At 45.9% G+C, this 22,797-nt stretch overlaps 1 protein-coding gene across 9 annotated transcripts in view; it reads left to right on the top strand.

Annotated features, from left to right (window-relative positions):
- The window catches only part of LOC115139913 (intraflagellar transport protein 81 homolog), a 33,644-nt gene that overhangs the window by 1,398 nt on the left and 9,449 nt on the right, over positions 1-22,797 (top strand). For 3 of the 9 annotated variants that reach the window (XM_065026575.1, XM_065026567.1, XM_065026569.1), the window contains exons 1-4: positions 14,680-18,339; positions 19,751-19,840; positions 22,446-22,530; positions 22,664-22,728. In XM_065026575.1, the coding sequence (XP_064882647.1) occupies positions 18,112-18,339; positions 19,751-19,840; positions 22,446-22,530; positions 22,664-22,728 (468 nt within the window). In that variant the 5' untranslated portion in view covers positions 14,680-18,111. The other 6 variants (XM_065026573.1, XM_065026571.1, XM_065026572.1 and 3 more) reach the window with 6 other exon arrangements.

The raw sequence follows: 22,797 nt of genomic DNA on the forward strand, positions 1-22,797 counted from the left end.
CCACTATTATTGTGTTTCCAATTATCAGTCAGTCACCTAAAGTGTGTGTAAAATGTGTGAATGAATTGTAAATCATATTTGATTCATTTCAGTAAGCTATTGATATCTGTGAAGAAATGCCTGACCAAACAGCAAAGATAATGTTCACTTTGCTAGGGATGTTGAAATACAAACCACCTGGGAATATGTCTGATCTGTAAGTATTCTTGACAGACAACTTACAAAATCAAAGCAGATTTCAGCAGTAGAACCAATGACTGAATAGAACACTGAGAGTGTTTGCTTCTCACTGTCCTCTTTCTTCAGACAGGAGCAGTTTCAGACAGGGCCTGGTGACCTGTGATTCACCCTATCCTTCACTGGTTGCTGCAGAGGATCACAGAACTGAATAAGAGAGCTTACCTGGCTCGCTTCCTGGTTAAGCTGGAGGTGCCTGCAGAGTTCCTGCAGGGTGGTGTCATCACTGACACCTGTCACCAGGTTTGTTTAACACTGACTTCAAGGTGCAAGCATAACATGGGATAATGGGAACTTGGGATAATGACTCCTCCTCTCGCTAGACTAGAGAGATCACACTATGATGCCATGATTAAAAACTTTATTTTATTATTTTTAAGTTCACTGTTGGTCAGAAAGATGTGATGGAATGCATAACTAAGATATGATTAATCATTGCATAGTGTTTGATCTGTTGTTTTTGTAGTATGAAGAACTAATGGAACGATTCAAGACCTACCATAAGGAGTGTGAGCAACTGAAGAGCTCTGGCTTTTCCACTGCAGAGATCAGTGGAAAAGTGTGACACCTTTTCAACCTTAGGACATTGGTGCTATGGAAGAGGAGAAGGACCAGCTGATCAAGTCAAATCAAATCAAATCAAATTTATTTATATAGCCCTTCGTACATCAGCTGATATCTCAAAGTGCTGTACAGAAACCCAGCCTAAAACCCCAAACAGCAAACAATGCAGGTGTAAAAGCACGGTGGCTAGGAAAAACTCCCTAGAAAGGCCAAAACCTAGGAAGAAACCTAGAGAGGAACCAGGCTATGTGGGGTGGCCAGTCCTCTTCTGGCTTTAGAGATTATAACAGAACATGACCAAGATGTTCAAATGTTCATAAATGACCAGCATGGTCGAATAATAATAAGGCAGAACAGTTGAAACTGGAGCAGCAGCACAGTCAGGTGGACTGGGGACAGCAAGGAGTCATCATGTCAGGTAGTCCTGGGGCACGGTCCTAGGGCTCAGGTCCTCCGAGAGAGAGAGAAAGAAAGAGAATTTGAGAGAGCATATGTGGGGTGGCCAGTCCTCTTCTGGCTGTGCCGGGTGGAGATTATAACAGAACGTGGCCAAGATGTTCAAATGTTCATAAATGACCAGCATGGTTGAATAATAGTAAGGCAGAACAGTTGAAACTGGAGCAGCAGCATGGCCAGGTGGACTGGGGACAGCAAGGAGTCATCATGTCAGGTAGTCCTGGGACATGGTCCTAGGGCCCAGGCCAGTTGAAACTGGAGCAGCAGCATGGCCAGGTGGACTGGGGACAGCAAGGAGTCATCATGTCAGGTAGTCCTGGGGCATGGTCCTAGGGCTCAGGTCCTCCGAGAGAGAAAAGAAAGAGAGAAGGAGAGAATTAGAGAACGCACACTTAGATTCACACAGGACACCGAATAGGACAGGAGAAGTACTCCAGATATAACAAACTGACCCTAGCCCCCGACACATAAACTAATGCAGCATAAATACTGGAGGCTGAGACAGGAGGGGTCAGATGACACTGTGGCCCCAACCCGAGGACACCCCCGGACAGGGCCAAACAGGAAGGATATAACCCCACCCACTTTGCCAAAGCACAGCCCCCCACACCACTAGAGGGATATCTTCAACCACCAACTTACCATCCTGAGACAAGGCCGAGTATAGCCCACAAAGATCTCCGCCACGGCACAACCCAAGGGGAGGCGCAAACCCAGACAGGCCGACCACAACAGTGAATCAACCCACCCAGGTGACGCACCCCCCACAGGGACGGCATGAGAGAGCCCCAGTAAGCCAGTGACTCAGCCCCGTAACAGGGTAGAGGCAGAGAATCCCAGTGGAAAGAGGGGAATCGGCCAGGCAGAGACAGCAAGGGCGGTTCGTTGCTCCAGAGCCTTTCCGTTCACCTTCCCACTCCTGGGCCAGACTACACTCAATCATATGACCCACTGAAGAGATGAGTCTTCAGTAAAGACTTAAAGGTTGAGACCGAGTTTGCGTCTCTGACATGGGTAGGCAGACCGTTCCATAAAAATGGAGCTCTATAGGAGAAAGCCCTGCCTCCAGCTGTTTGCTTAGAAATTCTAGGGACAATTAGGAGGCCTGCGTTTGTGACCGTAGCGTAGTGTAGGTATGTACGGCAGGACCAAATCAGAGAGATAGGTAGGAGCAAGCCCATGTAATGCTTTGTAGGTTAGCAGTAAAACCTTGAAATCAGCCCTTGCTTTGACAGGAAGCCAGTGTAGAGAGGCTAGCACTGGAGTAATATGATCAAATTTTTTGGTTCTAGTCAGGATTCTAGCAGCCGTATTCAGCACTAACTGAAGTTTATTTAGTGCTTTATCCGGGTAGCCGGAAAATAGAGCATTGCAGTAGTCTAACCTAGAAGTGACAAAAGCATGGATTAATTTTTCTGCATCATTTTTGGACAGAAAGTTTCTGATTTTTGCAATGTTACGTAGATGGAAAAAGCTGTCCTCGAAATGGTCTTGATATGTTCTTCAAAAGAGAGATCAGGGTCCAGAGTAACGCCGAGGTCCTTCACAGTTTTATTTGAGACGACTGTACAACCATTAAGATTAATTGTCAGATTCAACAGAAGATCTCTTTGTTTCTTGGGACCTAGAACAAGCATCTCTGTTTTGTCCGAGTTTAATAGTAGAAAGTTTGCAGCCATCCACTTCCTTATGTCTGAAACACATGCTTCTAGCGAGGGCAATTTTGGGGCTTCACCATGTTTCATTGAAATGTACAGCTGTGTGTCATCCGCATAGCAGTGAAAGTTTACATTATGTTTTCGAATAACATCCCCAAGAGGTAAAATATATAGTGAAAACAATAGTGGTCCTAAAACAGAACCTTGAGGAACACCGAAATGTACAGTTGATTTGTCAGAGGACAAACCATTCACAGAGACAAACTGATATCTTTCCGACAGATAAGATCTAAACCAGGCCAGAACATGTCCGTGTAGACCAATTTGGGTTTCCAATCTCTCCAAAAGAATGTGGTGATCGATGGTATCAAAAGCAGCACTAAGGTCTAGGAGCACGAGGACAGATGCAGAGCCTCGGTCCGTTGCCATTAAAATGTCATTTACCACCTTCACAAGTGCCGTCTCAGTGCTATGATGGGGTCTAAAACCAGACTGAAGCATTTCGTATACATTGTTTGTCTTCAGGAAGGCAGTGAGTTGCTGCGCAACAGCCTTCTCTAAAATTTTTGAGAGGAATGGAAGATTCGATATAGGCCGATAGTTTTTATATTTTCTGGGTCAAGGTTTGGCTTTTTCAAGAGAGGCTTTATTACTGCCACTTTTAGTGAGTTTGGTACACATCCAGTGGATAGAGAGCCGTTTATTATGTTCAACATAGGAGGGCCAAGCACAGGAAGCAGCTCTTTCAGTAGTTTAGTTGGAATAGGGTCCAGTATGCAGCTTGAAGGTTTAGAGGCCATGATTATTTTCATCATTGTGTCAAGAGATATAGTACTAAAACACTTGAGCGTCTCTCTTGATCCTAGGTCCTGGCAGAGTTGTGCAGACTCAGGACAACTGAGGTTTGCAGGAATACGCAGGTTTAAAGAGGAGTCCGTAATTTGCTTTCTAATAATCATAATCTTTTCCTCAAAGAAGTTCATGAATTTATCACTGCTAAAGTGAAAGTCATCCTCTCTTGGGGAATGCTGCTTTTTAGTTAGCTTTGCGACAGTATCAAAAAGGAATTAGGATTGTTCTTATTTTCCTCAATTAAGTTAGAAAAATAGGATGATCGAGCAGCAGTAAGGGCTCTTCGGTACTGCACGGTACCGTCCTTCCAAGCTAGTCGGAAGACTTCCAGTTTGGTGTGGCGCCATTTCCGTTCCAATTTTCTGGAAGCTTGCTTCAGAGCTCGGGTATTTTCTGTGTACCAGGGAGCTAGTTTCTTATGAGACATTTTTTTAGTTTTTAGGGGTGCAACTGCATCTAGGGTATTGCGCAAGGTTAAATTGAGATACTCAGTTAGGTGGTTAACGGATTTTTGTCCTCTGGCGTCCTTGGGTAGGCAGAGGGAGTCTGGAAGGGCATCAAGGAATCTTTGTGTTGTCTGTGAATTTATAGCACACTTTTGATGTTCCTTGGTTGGGGTCTGAGCAGATTATTTGTTGCAATTGCAAACGTAATAAAATGGTGGTCCGATAGTCCAGGATTATGAGGAAAAACATTAAGATCCACAACATTTATTCCATGGGACAAAACTAGGTCCAGCGTATGACTGTGACAGTGAGTGGGTCCAGAGACATGTTGGACAAAACCCACTGAGTCGATGATGGCTCCGAAAGCCTTTTGGAGTGGGTCTGTGGACTTTTCCATGTGAATATTAAAGTCACCAAAGATTAGAATATTATCTGCAATGACTACAAGGTCCGATAGGAATTCAGGGAACTCAGTGAGAAACGCTGTATATGGCCCAGGAGGCCTGTAAACAGTAGCTATAAAAAGTGATTGAGTAGGCTGCATAGATTTCATGACTAGAAGCTCAAAAGACGAAAACGTCATTTTTTTTTTTGTAAATTGAAATTTGCTATCGTAAATGTTAGCAACACCTCCGCCTTTGCGGGATGCACGGGGATATGCTCACTAGTGTAGCCAGGAGGTGAGGCCTCATTTAACACAGTAAATTCATCAGGCTTAAGCCATGTTTCAGTCAGGCCAATCACATCAAGATTATGATCAGTGATTAGTTCATTGACTATAATTGCCTTTGAAGTAAGGGATCTAACATTAACCCTATTTTGAGAAGTGAGGTATCATGATCTCTTTCAGTAATGACAGGAATGGAGGTGGTCTTTATCCTAGTGAGATTGCTAAGGCGAACACCGCCATGTTTAGTTTTGCCCAACCTAGGTCGAGGCACAGACACGGTCTCAATGGTGATAGCTGAGCTGACTACACTGACTGTGCTAGTGGCAGACTCCACTATGCTGGCAGGCTGGCTAATAGCCTGCTGCCTGGCCTGCACCCTATTTCATTGTGGAGCTAGAGGAGTTAGAGCCCTGTCTATGTTGGTAGATAAGATGAGAGCACCCCTCCAGCTAGGATGGAGTCCGTCACTCCTCAGCAGGTCAGGCTTGGTCCTGTTTGTGGGTGAGTCCCAGAAAGAGGGCCAATTATCTACAAATTCTATCTTTTGGGAGGGGCAGAAAACAGTTTTCAACCAGCGATTGAAGACTCTGCTGTAGAGCTCATCACTCCCCCTAACTGGGAGGGGCCAGAGACAATTACTCGATGCCGACACATCTTTCTAGCTGATATGCACGCAGAAGCTATGTTGCGCTTGGTGATCTCTGACTGTTTCATCCTAACATCGTTGGTGCCGACGTGGATAACAATATCTCTATACTCTCTACACTCGCCAGTTTTAGCTTTAGCCAGCACCATCTTCAGATTAGCCTTAACGTCGGTAGCCCTGCCCCCGGGTAAACAGTGTATGATCGCTGGATGATTCGCTTTAAGTCTAATACTGCGGGTAATGGAGTCGCCAATGACTAGAGTTTTCAATTTGTCAGAGCTAATGGTGGGAAGCTGTCTCAGACCCCGTAACGGGAGGAGTAGAGACCAGAGAAGACTCGGCCTCTGACACCGACCCGCTGCTTAATGGGGAAAACCGGTTGAAAGTTTCTGTCGGCTGAATGAGCGACACCGGTTGAGCGTTCCTACAGCATTTCCTTCCAGAAACCGTGAGAAAATTGTCCGGCTGCGGGGACTGTGCCAGGGGATTTATACTACTATCTGTACTTACTGGTGGCACAGACGCTGTTTCATCCTTTCCTACACTAAAATTACCCTTGCCTAACGATTGCGTCTGAAGCTGGGCTTGCAGTACAGCTATCCTCGCCGAAAGGCGAGCACAGCGGCTGCAATTAGAAGGCATCATGTTAATGTTACTACTTAGCTTCGGCTGTTGGAGGTCCTGACGAATCGTGTCCAGATAAAGCGTCCGGGGTGAAAAAGTTGAGGAAAAAATAAATAAATATATGAACGGTAATTAAAAAGTGAAAACCGTAAAGTTGTCAGGTGGCAAAATAGGTTGGCAACAAAACGCACAGCAACTCGAAAACAAGCCTGCAAGTTGTGACCGGACAACTTGTGACCATCAAGTGAGTGGAGTTGCTGAAGAAGAGGGTAAGGCAGACAATCTGTTTGAGGAAGCCCACCCTGTCCTAATGCCTGAAACTCACAGGGACTCACAGAGGAATGAAAACATGACCTCTTATACACGCCAACGGATTCCTTTTTGTAATGAGACTAGACAGGCATCTGAGAGGCTCACGGCATCACCCTTTTCCAGGGTAGAATAGTAATAGAGTGCTATTTTAGTGGCTCCCGGCTGTCGTGTGAGGTGAAACTCAATCTCAGGTGCCGAAACAGTATCACAGTTGTTTTCTGTGTCCACTAGGTGGAGTCAGGTTTCAACCACCAGCGGATGCTGGAACTGGCCAGACAACTACTTGTGGAACAGGAGAGAGAAGAGTCTCTGGCTCAGCAGAACAACCAACTAATGATATGGCATGTCCAACTTTCCAATTTACAGGCTTTGTAAACCCATATTTTCAACTTTGCTGCATACAGAGTACACAAACTCAGCAAAAAAAAAGTCCTCTCACGGTCAAATGTGTTTATTTTCAGCAAACTTAACGTGTAAATATTTGTATGAACATAACAAGATTCAACAACTGAGACATAAACTGAACAAGTTCCACAAACATGTGACTAACAGAAATGGAATAATGTGTCCCTGAAAGGGGGGGGGGTCAAAATCAAAAGTAACAGTCAGGATCTGGTGTGGCCACCAGCTGCATTAAGTACTGCAGTGCATCTCCTCCTCATGGACTGCACCAGATTTGACAGTTCTTGCTGTGAGATGTTGCCCCACTCTTCCACCAAGGCACTTGCAAGTTCCCAGACATTTCTGGGTGGAATGGCCCTCGCCCTCACCCTCCGATCCAACAGGTCCCAGACGTGCTCAATGGGATTGAGATTCGGGCTCGTCGCTGGCCATGGCAGAACACTGACATTCCTGTCTTACAGGATTTTGGATTTTTACAAATTATCTTTGAAAGACAGGGTCCTGAAAAAGGAACGTTGACATATTATCAAAGATTGTTGTCAATTACATATTCCAAATTCACCTACAAGTAGATATATAAGCATGATGTTGGTTTCTTTTAAAATGCTGATAAGTGTGTTGTCATTTGGATATGTCCAGCTTTTCCAGGCAGAGCAGAGACTGCAGAGATCTCAGCAGCAGCTGAAGAACCTGCGGCAGGCAACAGCAGTAGATTCCAAGCCAGAGAGTGAGTAGGTGTGTTCTGCATCACCCTCCACACCACAGCTGGTTGAAAAGGTTGAAAGGTCAAGGACACGACAGATTAGGCTGAATCTCTGTTAATTGATTCTGTCACGGTTGTCGTAAGAACGGGACCAAGGCGCAGCGGATATTGAGTTCCACATATTTATTCCAAAATTGAAACATAAAGCCAAAACAATAAACCAAATAGACAAACAACGGAACGTGACTACGTGGTGCACATGCACAAACACAAAATAATATCCCACAAACACAGGTGGGAAAAATATCTACTTAAATATGATCCCCAATTAGAGACAACGAATACCAGCTGCCTCTAATTGGGAATCATACAAAACACCAACATAGAAAACATAAAATAGAACACAACATATAAATATTAAACCAGAATACCCCCTAGTCATGCCCTGACCTCCTACACCATAGAGAAACAAGGGCTCTCTATGGTCAGGACATGACAGATTCACATCTATTAAGGCCCCATAATCATCTAGTGTTGGTCTCTTTACAATCACACAGGAGATTTGCACATTTATAGTTTCCAAAATGACCAAAGTAAAGACAGACAGACATGAAAGCTTTTGTGAGTGTCACACCAACAAAGCATTTGCAATACAATGACTCAAAATACCACATATCAAATGATGTGACCCACTTGTAAAGGTTTTCAGTCTCATGTAGGTCTACTGTGTGTCAGTTAAACAGCAGCATGGAAGAACACCAGATAGAGTGCATTTTGAAAGTATTCAGACCCCTTCCCTTTTTCCACATTTTGTTACGTTACAGCCTTATTCTAAAATGGATGAAAATATTTTTTCCCCTCATCAATCTACACACAATACCCCATAAAGACAAAGAGAAAACAGGTTTTTGCAAATGTATAAAAACAGAAATAGCTTATTTACATAAATATTCAGACCCTTTGATATGTGACTCAAAATTGAGCTCAGGTGCATCCTGTTTCCATTGATTATCCTTGATCAACTTGATTGGAGTCCACCTGTGGTAAATTCAATTGATTGGACATGATTTGAAAAGGCACACCTGTCTATATAAGGTCCCACAGCTGACAGTGCATGTCAGAGCAAAAACCAAGCCATGAGGTCAAAGGAATTGTCCGTAGAGCTCAGAGACAGGATTGTGTCGAGGCACTGATCTGGGGAAGTGTATTATCAAATGTCTGAGGCATTGAAAGTCCCCAAGAACACATTGGCCTCTCATTCATAAATGGAATAAGTTTAGAACCACTGAGACAATTCCTAGAGCTGGACGCCCGGCCAAACTGAGCAATTGGGGGAGAAGGGCCTTGGTCAGGGAGGTGACCAAGAACCCGGTGGTCACTCTGACAGAGTTTCAGAGTTCTTCTATGGAGATGGGAGAAACTTCCAAAAGGACAACCATCTCTGCAGCACTCCACCAATTAGGCATTTATGGTAGAGTGGCCAGATGGAAGCCACTCCTCAGTAAAAGGCACATAACAGCCCGCTTGGATTTAGCCAAAAGTCACCTAAAGACACTCAGACCATGAGAAACAAGATTCTCTGGTCTGATGAAACCAAGATTTAACTCTTTGGCCTGAATGCCAAGTGTCACATTTGGAGGAAACCTGGCACCATCGCTACGGTGGAGCATGGCGGTGGCAGCATCATGCTTTGGGGATGTTTCTCAGCGGCAGGGAATGGGAGACTAGTCAGGATCGAGGGAAAGATGAACGTAGCAAAGTACAGAGAGATCCTTGATGAAAACCTGCTCCAGAGCCCTCAGGACCTCAGACTGGGATGAAGGTTCACCTTCCAACAGGACAATGACCCTAAGCACACAGCCAAGACAACGTAGCAGTGCGTTCGGGTCAACTCTCTGAATGTCCTTGAGTGGCCCTGCCAGAGCCTGGACTTGAACCCCATCGAACATCTCTGGAGAGACCTGAAAATAACTGTGCAGCGACGCTCCCCATCGAACCTGACAGAGCTTGAGGATCTGCAGAGAAGAATAGGAGAAACTCTGCAGATACAGGTGTGCCAAGCTTGTAGCGTCATACCAAGACTTAAATCTGTAATCGTTGCCAAAGGTGCTTCAACAAAGTATTGAGTGAAGTGTCTGAATACTTATGTAAATGTACTATTTCTGTTTTTTATAATTTAGCAAAAATTTCAGTAGCACTGTTTTTGATTTGTCATTATGGGGTATTGTGTGTAGATTGATGAGGAAAAAAAATCTATTGAATCAATTTTAGAATAAGGGTGTAACGTAACAATGTGGAAAAAGTCAAGGGGTCTGAATGCTTTCCGAACGCACTGTATGTTGAGGTTATGCTCCTGCATTGATTAATTAAAACAATGTTTTGCATACGCTCTCTTGATTTTGTTTATGTGCTCAACTCAAGATCAGCATATTACCCTTCTTTTCTTCTATGAGCAGGTGTGCCTTATTGTGTTTCAAAGACTTTCAGAAGGATGTAGCCTGATCAAATATATCTGTTACTGTCGGTTACTGTCTCTGTTACTGTCTATGTTACTGTCTCCGGCTTAATGAAGAGGCTTGAAGAGGAGATCAAGTTCAACTCCTAAATGGTGTCTGACAAACTGCCCAAGGAGCTGGAGAGTAAGAGGCGGATGGTGCAGTACCTGCAGAAGGTGGTGTCCAAGCCAGACATGGGGCAAGCTGAGTTTAGGGAACTAGAGGACAAGGTGAGCTATCTACCTACTTGGGTAATTAAGCTATAGAGCCTTGTCAATTTGGTTCAAGAATGACTGACAGTAACCAAACAGGTTGTTTCTGACAAATTGAAGGTTTGAGTCTGACTGTTCCCCACTTTGTCCAGAATCGAGAGAACACCATTGAAATAAATCTGCTGATTGAGAAAAGAATGATGAGAAATGACCCCATGGATGATAAACTGTCTCTTCAGGCAGCAGGTGATTTGTTTCTCCTTGTCTCACATTCTCTAAACATACTGTACATTTATATGACATAACACCAGCAATTACATTGGATAAAGGTTATGTCCATTTCAGAATGCCATTCCCTGTCATTGATACTAAATCACACAAGTCTTTGTCAGTTATATGAATCTGTATGCGCTGGCTGTCTGTATGTTGTTAAGCGTTTGCTGGCTCTTTGAACTTGTTAGGATGATTGATGTTGTCTGATGAACGGAGGCGGCTTTATTTATCATCAAAAGGTTTATTCAGGTTATCATATTGATATTTTAATATTTTTTTTGTCTCTTTTAGGTGAGAACAGCCAAGCACGAGACCTGGAGGGAGACAGGGTAGCTAACCAACTCTCACAGCTCAGTACTCTGGTCTGAACATCATCATCATCCACACCAATAGTAATCCCCTTCCTAACCATTGGAACAGGGTCGGAGCCTTTTTCGATGGGGAGTGATGTATCGTCATTGTCCAGCAAAAAGACTGCTACCCTTATACAATCCACAGGAGGTTGGTGGCACCTTAATTGGGGAGGACAGGCTCATGTAATGGCTGGAGTGGAATGAGTGGAATTGTATCAAACATGGTTTCTATGTGTTTGATTCCATTCGCTCCGTTTCAGCCATTATGAGCTGTCCTCTCACCAGCCTCCACTGATACCATCTGCTCTGTATTCGCATGTTACGTTGTACATCTGCTCACCACTCAAAACTGAACATCACTATCCAAACTCTCTGAGGATAAAGCAAAATGCATCAGAGATGATATGTTTTCCATCTTTAGGGGTAGATTGATTAAACATTCTACTGTTTGCTTACGTCAAACTTTGTTGATAAGAGTGAAGCGCGGCAGCGTTGTGTGCCGCACTGAACGTGAGATGCTATTTCTGCTCTTATGTAAACAGAGAGGGGCTTACTGGCTAAAGCTACTTATCCCTTTCCCCTCACTCTCCCACATTCCCATGCAAGGTTAAAAATAGACCACATCATGGACTACCTAGAACCAGGACAGTATTGAACAAACTGTCTGAAATGTTAACTGTTTTCAAATCTCTTCTAAATTAATTCCGCAAAACACAAACCATTGCAGTGTGAATCCTTCAACTAAATGTAACTCAATGGCTGATATTTTATCCCAATCGAAACAAACTGACACGAGCTTTGACGCTATGTTTGGTTAGATCCCTCTGAACCACTGGCAGAGAGTGGACTCTCAAATTTGAGTGGCTTTTTAGCCTCTGCAACACAGTGCCAGGAGCCATCACTCCTGTGTCAACACACCCTGTGCCTGGCTGTATAAGTTCAAGGATGATAAGGAAAAACGACCACTCTTCACATCTCAAACTATGCCTGTTCCTGTTTTCAGAGCAACCTTTGGCCATAAGTAGGTCTATATAGTTGGTGGTCGCTGTTGGATAAAAGGCACGTACTGCACCCATATGTTCATGTCTGACTGTTTTGTGAGCAGGAGTTCCACACGCAGTGAGATCATGGTGCTGAGACAGGCTGGCGAGGCACATAAGCTGCCTGTCTGAAATAGCAGCCACTTCCTCCCTGCTCTCCCCAATGCCCTGTTCATGTGGGTGGTTTCATCTGCTCCCCTGGATAATAAGTGAGTGTGTTTTGATGGGAAAGGGAACTCTAAACCTACTTCTTCTCAGTGTGGTAAAACAGTAGGTGAGAACAAGAAGGGTTTCTGTGGTAAATGGAAAGGACTTATCAGTCTCTCCTGGAGTCATGGGTCATGGTGGAAATGATCACCTTATCAGAGGTATTTTCCATTCTGAGCGTGCGTGTAATCACATGTCACCCAGCAGCTGCAGGAGGGCGTCTGTATTATGCCCCTGTGTGCCCATCCTTAGTTAGCTTGGTTTTGGTCCACCATGTGTCTAGTGTTCCATCATCCATTGCTTGGCTCTCTGTTCACTTACACCCCAAATTCCCCCAACATAAATAACAGATGTGTTTGCTCAATCTGGAAAGGTTATTCACCCTGCCGAAATAGATTTCACATACACTGTAGGCTACTGCTATTTATAAATATGCACAGTGCGTACCATGTTTAATTATCTACTATCCCATTGTGCTACATTTTCAAAAACGATCCTCTGTCATGATAAATAGTTCAAGCCCTTCAAAGTACTGGCTAATTTAGTAGCAGTTGTTCTGGGGACCCATTGTATGTGACGAGAGAATGCTATGCAGCATTCTTCTGCCTGCTAATTCCCTCTCAACCTTGTCTGCCCTTGATGTCCTGAAATAAAACAAACCATATATTCGAAGTGACGTAACATTCTGTGATTTCTGGGGTTCTCCAGAATGAACAACAGCTATAAATGTTGACATGCACAGGATTATCATCGTACCCCTACAGAGAAGGGGGGCCAATGTTTGTCATTTGTCATGTCTGTCTTGGTAGGAATTGGAGAGGATGACCTTGCTTCAAGATGTGGTTGTTTGTGTGTATCTGGGAAGAAAGAGAACATGTCAGTCTCATTTTCAGACACAAAAAAATGCAATGTTATTGTCATTACTTTTTGTAATTCCCTTTCTCTTAGCATATTTTTTTCATGACCGTCTCCCTCGGTTCTTCTCAGTTCAATCGTTTTGTTGGGAAACTGCGCAGCAAGGGGACGGTGTTCAAGAAGAAGAGGCAGGAGATTACCGAGCTGAGCACGGGATCCTGCAGCAGACAGAGGAGATCCTAAAAGAGAGGCGTGAGGTCAGCCAACAGCAACTGGTAATGCACCTCACCAATCCCCTTTCACAGCTATCAGCTATGGGCAGCTATCCACCCTACCTGCTTTCCTCCATACCGCGTCAGCCCTCTTATAGTGCTGCACGTGCCTTTCCATCCTGCCCATGTTGATGTAATTTGCATTAAAAGTGAAGTGACATAACCTTCCTGGAAATTATTTCACACCTCAAAACCCTCCCACCTCCTGACTTGCTAAAAGCCTGGCTGACACAGGGAGGGCTGGGCTGCTGCTATTTGCGAAGGCTGCATCTGTTTCTCTCTATGACGCTGGTATTTTTTTTATCAGTGGCTGCATCCCCCCATCACCACGGCTGGTTGTCTGTTGGTGCCTGAGCCCCCTCCTCTCGCTACCTGCATTCCTGTTCCCAACTGTTACCCCTCCCACATAAAATTAACCATTTGCTGCAACAATGTTGGTTATAGCCTACCGTATAACCCAGAACATGCTAGAAGCCCAGCCTGCCACTGTGATCTATTCATATTAGAACCAAATATTAGAATGAATGTAGTTTAATTAGGTCATTCACATTCAGTCTTTATCAGTGTTTGAACAGATTTGCAATGGAGGGCTGGGGGATACGTGTGAAGGAAATTGTGTTTATTTTCATAGGTCACAGATTTCTCACTCATCATATACAATAGACTGCACACACACACACACACACACACACTGCTACCTCAACTGCATGTAACCTTCTCTTCTTGGAGAACAAAGTGGCCTGTACTCCCAGGTGTGGAACTGAGCCCTGACTGTTTGTGTGGACACAACGCTTCACAGTGCATAGAGCTGCGACTCCGGTGCCAGAGGTCAGTTCAGGATTAGGCTCCGTGCTATATCCTCCCAGACAGGGAGGGAGTAACTTAGTCACTGAGTCACAGCTATAGACTTACATTTGTCGATATGGTGCAAACTAATTATAAACAATGAATTAGCTGAGCCATTGTATGTAATTACATGGAGATTTACGCACCTCAAAATATTAACTTGTATTTACTGATTACACTCATTAAAATAGCCCACTGCCTTGCAGCTCCTGTGGGTGTAGATAGACTACATTGCTCAAGTGCCAGGTGTTTCTAATGAACTCCTGCCAGGTCCCTACACTGACATTTGGTTTAGGATTATAAAACTGGACACAATCTCATGTTATGCTGCCATATTGCAAGGCACAAGGATCTCATATTTTGTGTACTAACGGATGACTGGAACCCCATATGCCCTTTCATGCTCTTATTGTCTGTGTAGCAATCCATGGAGGCACAGAAGCGGATCTCTGGGTACAGTGACACTCAGGAGGAACTGGAGAGGGTGTCGGCCGTCAAGGGTGAACTGGACGAGATGAAGGCACGCTCGCTGGACGACGTGTCTGAAATGGTGACTATACCAGGGGATCGGAGCCAATGTCTGAGTAGCATGTCACTTTACCACAGGGACAGATCTTTACCCACTCCAGACAACCCCCATACTCAGTCACAGGATCATGCTCATTGCCTTCAGTTGCTTGTCCAGATGCACAATTTGTTTTACAAGAACCTTCCTTGTCTGACTGCTGTTTTGTTTGTGTCATTGATTACTTCGCATTGATTTTGTGTCTTTGAAACCTTGAAATACCCCTCATGCATTTTTCAACTGTCCTTTGTGCTTGTATTGTCAAGGGGGTTCTGGGTGAGTCAGCATCAAACTCACTCAGAACCCCCTGTTGGCCACATGTTTGTCTTAACTTTTTTCCCTCTTCCCAGCATAGGGCGCTAGTCGATTCAGGCGCAGCTGGGAACTTTATGGATCGCGGACTCGCCCTTAAGTTAGGGGTTCCGCTGGTGCCGATAGATTCTCCTTTTCCTGTGCACTCCCTAGATAGCCGGCCATTAGGGTCAGGGATGGTCAGGGAGACCACAGTTCCACTGGACATGGTGACGCAGGGGAATCATAGGGAGCGTATCAGTCTTTATATTATTGATTCGCCTGCGTTTCCAGTGGTGCTAGGGATTCCCTGGCTGGCCCGGCACAATCCTACAATTTTGTGGAGACAGGGGGTTCTCCAGGGGTGGTCAGAGGAGTGTTCTGGAAGGTGTTTGGGAGTTTCCATCGGTGCCACGTCGGTGGAAAGTCCAGACCAGGGTTCCACGGTGTGCATTCTCCCCGAGTATGCCAATTTGGCAATCGCTTTCAGTAAAGTGAAAGCGACTAAATTACCACCTTATCGACCGGGAAGGGATTGTACGATAGATCTCCAGGTAAACGCTGCGCTTCCCAAGAGTCACGTGTACCCATTGTCCCAGGAGGAGACGTTGGCGATGGAGACCTATGTCACGGAGTCCCTGGGACAGGGGTACATTCGGCCCTCCATCTCACCCGTATCCTCGAGTTTCTTTTTTGTGAAGAAAAAGGAGGGAGGTTTGTGTCCGTGTATTGATTATAGAGGTCTAAACGCCATCACAGTGGGGTATAGTTACCCTCTATCTCTCATCGCTACGGCGGTGGAATCATTTCACGGAGCACAGTTCTTCACAAAACTGAATCTCAGGAGCGCGTATAGTCTGGTGCGTATTCGGAGACGAATGGAAAACCGCATTTAGTACCACATCAGGCCACTATGAGTACCTCGTCATGCCGTATGGGTTAAAGAATGCTCCAGCCGTTTTCCAATCCTTTGTAGACGAGATTCTCAGGGACCTGTGCGGGCAGGGAGTGGTTGTTTATATCAATGACATTCTGATCTACTCAGCCACTCACACCGCACATGTGTCTCTGGTGCGCAAGGTGCTTGGTAGACTGCTGGAGCATGACCTATATGTCAAGGCTGAGAAATGCGTGTTCTCTAAACGAGCCGTTTCCTTCCTGGGTTATGGCATTTCCACCTCGGGGGTGGTGATGGGGGGTGACCGCATTAGGGCCGTGCGTATGTAACGGAGTTAGCGGTGCGCGCTAAATAGCGTTTCAATCGGTGACGTCACTTGCTCTGAGACCTTGAAGTAGTAGTTCCCCTTGCTCTGCAAGGGCCGCGGCTTTTGTGGAGCTATGGATAACGATGCTTCGTGGGTGTCAGTTGTTGATGTGTGCAGTGGGTCCCTGGTTCGCGCCCGGGTATGGGCGAGGGGACTGTCTAAAGTTATACTGTTACATTGATGCTGTTGACCCGGATCACTGGTTGCTGCGGAAAAGGAGGAAGGTCAAAAGGGGGGTGAGTGTAACGGATATGAAACGGTGCGCGCTAAATAGCGTTTCAATCGGTGACGTCACTTGCTCTGAGACCTTGAAGTAGTAGTTCCCCTTGCTCTGCAAGGGCCGCGGCTTTTGTGGAGCGATGGGTAACGACGCTTCGTGGGTGACTGTTGTTGATGTGTGCAGAGGGTCCCTAGTTCGCGCCCGGGTATGGGCGAGGGGACGGTCTAAAGTTATACTGTTACACGTAATTGGCCGACTCCGACCACGGTAAAAGAGGTGCAGCGGTTTTTGGCCAGATAGCGGCTCCCATTACCTCACTGCTGAAGGGGGGCCCGGTGCGGTTACAGTGGTTAGCAGAGGCGGACGGAGCTTTCAACAAGTTGAAGGCGCTGTTCAATGATGCGCCCGTGTTGGCGCATCCGGACCCCTCTCTAGCGTTCATAGTGGAGGTGGATGCGTCCGAGGCTGGGGTGGGTGCCGTGCTATCACAACTCCGCCCCTGCGCTTTCTTCTCAAGGAAGCTCAGCCCAGCGGAGTGTAACTATGATGTGGGGGACCGGGAGTTGCTAGCGGTGGTCAGAGCTCTGAAGGTGTGGAGACAGTGGCTTGAGGGGGCTAACACCCCTTTCTCATCTGGACCGACCACCAGAATCTGGAGTATATTCGGGCAGCTAGGAGACTTAACCCACGTCAGGCAAGGTGGGCCATATTCTTCACCCGGTTCCGGTTTACATTGTCTTATAGACCGGGCTCCCAGAACGTAAAGGCTGACGCACTGTCCTGCCTTTACGACACGGAGGATAGGTCCACCGAACCTACTCCCATCCTTCCCGCCTCAAGGCTGGTAGCACCAGTGGTATGGGAGGTGGACTCGGATATCGAGCGGGCATTACGGGCGGAACCCGCGCCTCCCCAGTGTCCGGTGGGGCGAAAATACGTGCCGCTTGGTGTTCGGGACCAACTGATTCGGTGGGCTCACGTCCTACCCTCCTCGGGTCAACCTGGGGTGACGAGGACAGTGGGGAGCCTTCGGGGGAGGTATTGGTGGCCTTCCTTGGCTAAGGACGTTAAGGTTTATGTCTCCTCCTGTTCGGTGTGCGCCCAGAGTAAGGCTCCTAGGCACCTTCCTAGAGGGAAGTTACAACCCCTCCCCATTCCACAACGGCCATGGTCACATCTATCCGTAGATTTCCTGACCGATCTTCCGCTGTCTCAGGGGAACACCACGGTTCTAGTGATTGTGGATCGGTTCTCTAAGTCCTGCCGTCTCCTCCCGTTGCCCGTTATCCCTACAGCCCCACAGACTGCGGAGGCATTATTCACCCACGTCTTTCAGCACTACGGGGTGCCGGAGGACATCGTTTCTGATCGGGGCCCCCAATTCACGTCCCGAGTATGGAGGGCATTCATGGAACGTTTGGGGGTCTCTGTCAGCCTGACCTCCGGTTATCACCCCGAGAGTAATGGGCAGGTGGAGAGAGTGAACCAGGAGGTGGGTAGGTTTCTGCGGTCATATTGCCAGGATCGGCCAGGGGAGTGGGCACGATACATTCCCTGGGCTGAAATGGCCCAGAACTCACTACGCCACTCCTCTACTAACGTGTCCCCTTTTCAGTGTGTGTTGGGGTACCAGCCGGTCCTGGCACCATGGCATCCGAGCCAGACCGAAGCTCCTGGAGGTCCGTCCAGGAATCTCTCCAACAAGCGAGTGGACGCCAGAAGAGGAGTGCTGACCGCCACCGCAGTGAGGCCCCCGTGTTTGTACCGGGGGACAGGGTCTGGCTCTCGACCCGAAACCTGCCCCTCCGTTTGCCCTGCCGGAAGCTGGGTCCGCAGTGTGTAGGGCCCTTTAAAGTCCTGAGGAGAATAAACGAGGTGTGTTATCGATTACAACTCCCTTCCTATTATCGTATTAACCCCTCGTTTCATGTGTCTCTCCTCAGGCCGGTGGTAGCTGGTCCCCTGCAGGACAGTGAGGTGCCGGAGGTCCCTCCCCCCCCTCTGGACATCGAGGGGTCCCCGGCGTATATGATACGGGCCATTCTGGACTCAAGACGCCGGGTGAGGGCCCTGCACCTCGTCCTCCGGGGCGACCTCGAGGCCGGTGTCGGCGCACTGCGGGAGCCACGCGTCGGGGGGGGGGGGACTGTCACGAGTCCGACCGAGGGTGGCTTCCCATCCCGGTCGGGTGGCGCTCGGCGGTCGTCGTCATCGGCCTATTAGCTGCCACTGATTGTCTTTCCTCCCCCTCCTTGTATGTTTATTGTTAGCACCTGTTCGTGAATCATTAGTTGGGCTTTATTAGACAGCCGGCCCGGCCCGCCTGTTTCTATGTGCGGGATTAATTATTGTGACCTTCGGTTCCGTAGTAGAGGAACGCGTTTGTTCCTGGTCGTGTATTCCTGTTGTACTATTTTCGTCCCCGTGTTTGGGGCAGTTTGGTTGTGAGCACCCTGTGTTGCGTTAAAGAGCACAGCATTGCACTCTCTGTTTCCTGCGTCTGACTCCACACCCACGACACCTGGAGCGTTACATGTATTCAGGGAAAAAGAGGAGTTGATGGGTTTCAAGCCAGGTTTGATCACCAAATCAACCTGTTTTATCAATATGTCATTCCATTGCAATGAAGTCCAAGTAGAACCAGTTGCAAATGATTAGACCCCAGTTCAATATGTTTTTGCAATTCTTTAAAGGTTAGTCAGGGTTTGTGGTTGAAGCTGACAGGTTTCACACTTAGAAGATAGTAGACTGCCGCTCCCAATGATGGATTCAAGCATTCCTGGCTGTAGCTATAAAGTAGACTTTCACTCAACTCACCATCTTCCAGATTCCTCATTCCTCATATACAATAGACCACATAACCACACACACTGCTATACACACACACACTGGAGAATGGTGGCCTGTACTCTCAGGTGTCGAGCTGAGCCCTGCCTGTTTGCTCAACCCTTCAAAGTGCATAGACCTGCAACACCTGTCGCTATAAAGTAGACTTTCACTCACCTCACAATCTTCCAATCCCCTGGTTGGCCTTAGACAGCTCTGCCTCTCCATGCACACCCTATACGACCCCTGCTTGTGTAAAACACAGGTGACATATGATTATTAGATGTTATTATGGGCATAGTTAGCCATCTTCTGTACAGCACTTTGAGATATCAGCTGATGTACGAAGGGCTATATAAATACATTTGATTTGATCTTAATCTGACATTTCTGTGGATAATTTTTCGCACCAAACCAGGATGTTGGCATATGGCTTAAAATATGTGTTACTTTTTTTCAGGTCAAAGAACTAAACTCGACGATAGGGGAGAAGAAGTCTGCCCTTGCACCCGCCATGAAGGAACCGAGGCCTTTGAGACAGCAACGTCAGGTGAACGTCACACGCTCTGAATCTTTGTCTGTAGTTTCATCTTCAAATTGCGTCATTACACAGAGCTGTGTCTATAGAATTAGCCTAATGTACAACCCCAGATTATTATGCGAAACTAGAAGATTAGCAAAGCATGACAGGAGGTCAATAGGTTTATCAAAGGAAGGGGAAAACCCTGATGCTTCCACCAGCTGCTATTCACTTTCAAGTTTTAATGTCACATGCACAAGTATGGTGAAATGACTTTCTTGCAAGCTCCAAACCCAACAATGCAGTCATCAATATCAATGTAGCACTAAAAATAACTAGGTAGAACAAAAACATACGAGAAATAAGAATAAGGTTTGCAGGATTTTTGTGGAGTACTTTAACGATAGTTTACATAGAGTCTATATGTAAAGTATACGATAGGGAAAGCCCCTCACATCTCTTGGCTAAAGCAGGGGATCATATTTTCCAATATGTGTTCCCTAATTTGGTATAAAATCATACGGGCTAACAATAACTAATGATGAAAAGATGCGTCAGAAATATTTAAATAGACTGGGCTTGGGCTAAGATTCAGTAAAACGGTGAAAATATATGCATGGGCATTGATCTGATAGTGATATGAAATGCGTTGGGGAAACTACATTTTGCATATAGTACATTTGTACTAGTAGGGGGTATTCAGACCCCTTGACTTTTTCCACATTTAAAAAAAAAACTTTACAGCCTTATTCTAAAATTGATAAAATAATTTGTTTCCCTCATCAATCTACAGACAATACCCCATAATGACAAAGTGAAAACAGGTTTTTAGAAATGTTTGCAAATGTATACTTTCTTTTAAACAGAAATACCTATTCAGACCCTTCGCTATGAAACTCGAAATGTAGCTCAGGTGCATCCTGTTTCCATTGATCATACTTGAGATGTTTCTACAACTTGATTTGGAGTCCACCTGTGATAAATTATATTGATTGGACATGATTTGGAAAGGCACAAACCTGTCTATATAAGGTTCAACAGTTGACAGTGCATGTCAGAGCAAAAACCAAGCCATGAGGTCGAAGAAATTGTCCGTAGAGCTCCGAGACAGGATTGTGTCAAGAGACAGATCTGGGGAAGGGTACCAAAATATTTCTGCAGCATTGACGATCCCCAAGAACACAGTGGCCTCCATAATTGGAACCACCAAGACTCTTCCTAGAGCTGGCTGCCCGGCCAAACTGAGAAGTCAGTGGAGAATGGCCTTGGTCAGGGAGGTGACCAAGAACCTGTTGGTCACCCTGACAGAGTTCCAGAGTTCCTCTGTGGAGATGGGAGTTGTCCTTCTGGAAGGTTCTATCTCTGCAGCACTCCACCAATCAGGCCTTTATGGTAGAGTAGCCAGATGGAAGCCACTCTTTAGTAAAATGCACATGACAGCCCGCTTGGAGTTTGCCAAAAGGCATCTAAAGACTCTCAGACCATGAGAAACAAGATTCTCTGGTCTGATGGAACCAAGATTGAACTTTTTGGCCTGAATGCCAAGCGTCACCTCTGGAAGAAAACTGGCACCATCCCTATGGTGAAGCGTGGTGGTAGCAGCATCATGCTAAGGGGATGTATTTTAGCGGCAGGGACTGGTAGACTAGTCAGGATCGAGGGAAAGATTAACTGAGCAAAGTACAGAGATCCTTGATGAAAACCTGCTCCAGAGCGCTCAGGACCTCAGACGGGGGCAAAGGTTCACCTTCAAACAGGAAACAACCTTAAGTACACAGCCACGACAACACAGGAGTGGCTTCGGGACAAGTCTCTGAATGTCTTTGAGTGGCCCAGCCAGAGCCCGGACTTGAACCCGATCAAACATCTCTGGAGAGACCTGAAAACAGCTGTGTAGTGACTCTCCCCATCCAACCTGACAGAGCTTGAGAGGATTTACAGAGAAGAATGGGAGAAACTCCCCAAATACAGGTGTGCCAAGCTTGTAGCGTCATACCCAAGAAGACTCAAGGCTGTAATCGCTGCCAAAGGTACTTCAACAAAGTACTGAGTAAAGTGTCTGAATACTTACGTAAATGTGATATTCAAATCAAATGTTATTTGGCATGTACGCCGAATACAACAGGTGTAGATCTTACAGTGAAATGCTTACTTACAAGCCCTTAACCAACAATGCAGTTTTAAGACAAAGAAGTGCTAAGTAAAAAATAAAAAAATAAAAAAGTAACAAATAAAAAAAATAAAAGTAACAAATAATTAAAGAGCAGCAGTAAAATCACATTTGCGAGGCTTTATACAGGGGGTACATGTACAGAGTCTATGTGTGGGGGCACCGGTGTTAGATGAGGTATTTCAGTTTTTTTTATACATTTGAAAACAATTCTTAACCCGTTTTTGCATTGCCAGTATGGGGTATTGTGTGTAGATTTGATGAGGGTAAATCAATTTTAGAATAAGGCTTTAACGTAACAAAATGTGGAAAAGTCAAGGGGTCTGAATACTTTGCGAATGCACTGTACATAACATACTATAACAGTGAAATGTATTGTCATTGTACTTAAATGCTGTAGAATATGCGCATCTATGTGTATTTCTCTGTTCATGTGTCTGTGAATGGGGATTTCATTCTTCACAGGAGCTAACTCAAAAGTATGAGGAAAAGAAGGCCAAGTATGACAGCTGTGCTGCAGGTCTGGAGAGTAACCGATCCACTGGACCAGGTACAATATTAAATGCTATGTGTAGACACCTGACCTAACACCACATATGACATTTTCTATATGTAATTTGTTCACATACACCACACAATTGCAATGTTCTCTCCAAGAGGAACAGTTCAGTTTCTTCTTGCAGGAGGTGAGAGCTCTGAGGGAGGCGACAACTCGGGAGGAAAACTGATACCACTACATCAACTGCATGTAAGGGGCTCAGGTAGCAAACAACACCTGATCTGTGCTGCGACAGTCAACCAGAGCTCCTGTTCTTCT

This window comes from Oncorhynchus nerka, linkage group LG13 (assembly GCF_034236695.1).
Source record: "Oncorhynchus nerka isolate Pitt River linkage group LG13, Oner_Uvic_2.0, whole genome shotgun sequence".
NCBI classification, from domain to species: domain Eukaryota; kingdom Metazoa; phylum Chordata; class Actinopteri; order Salmoniformes; family Salmonidae; genus Oncorhynchus; species Oncorhynchus nerka.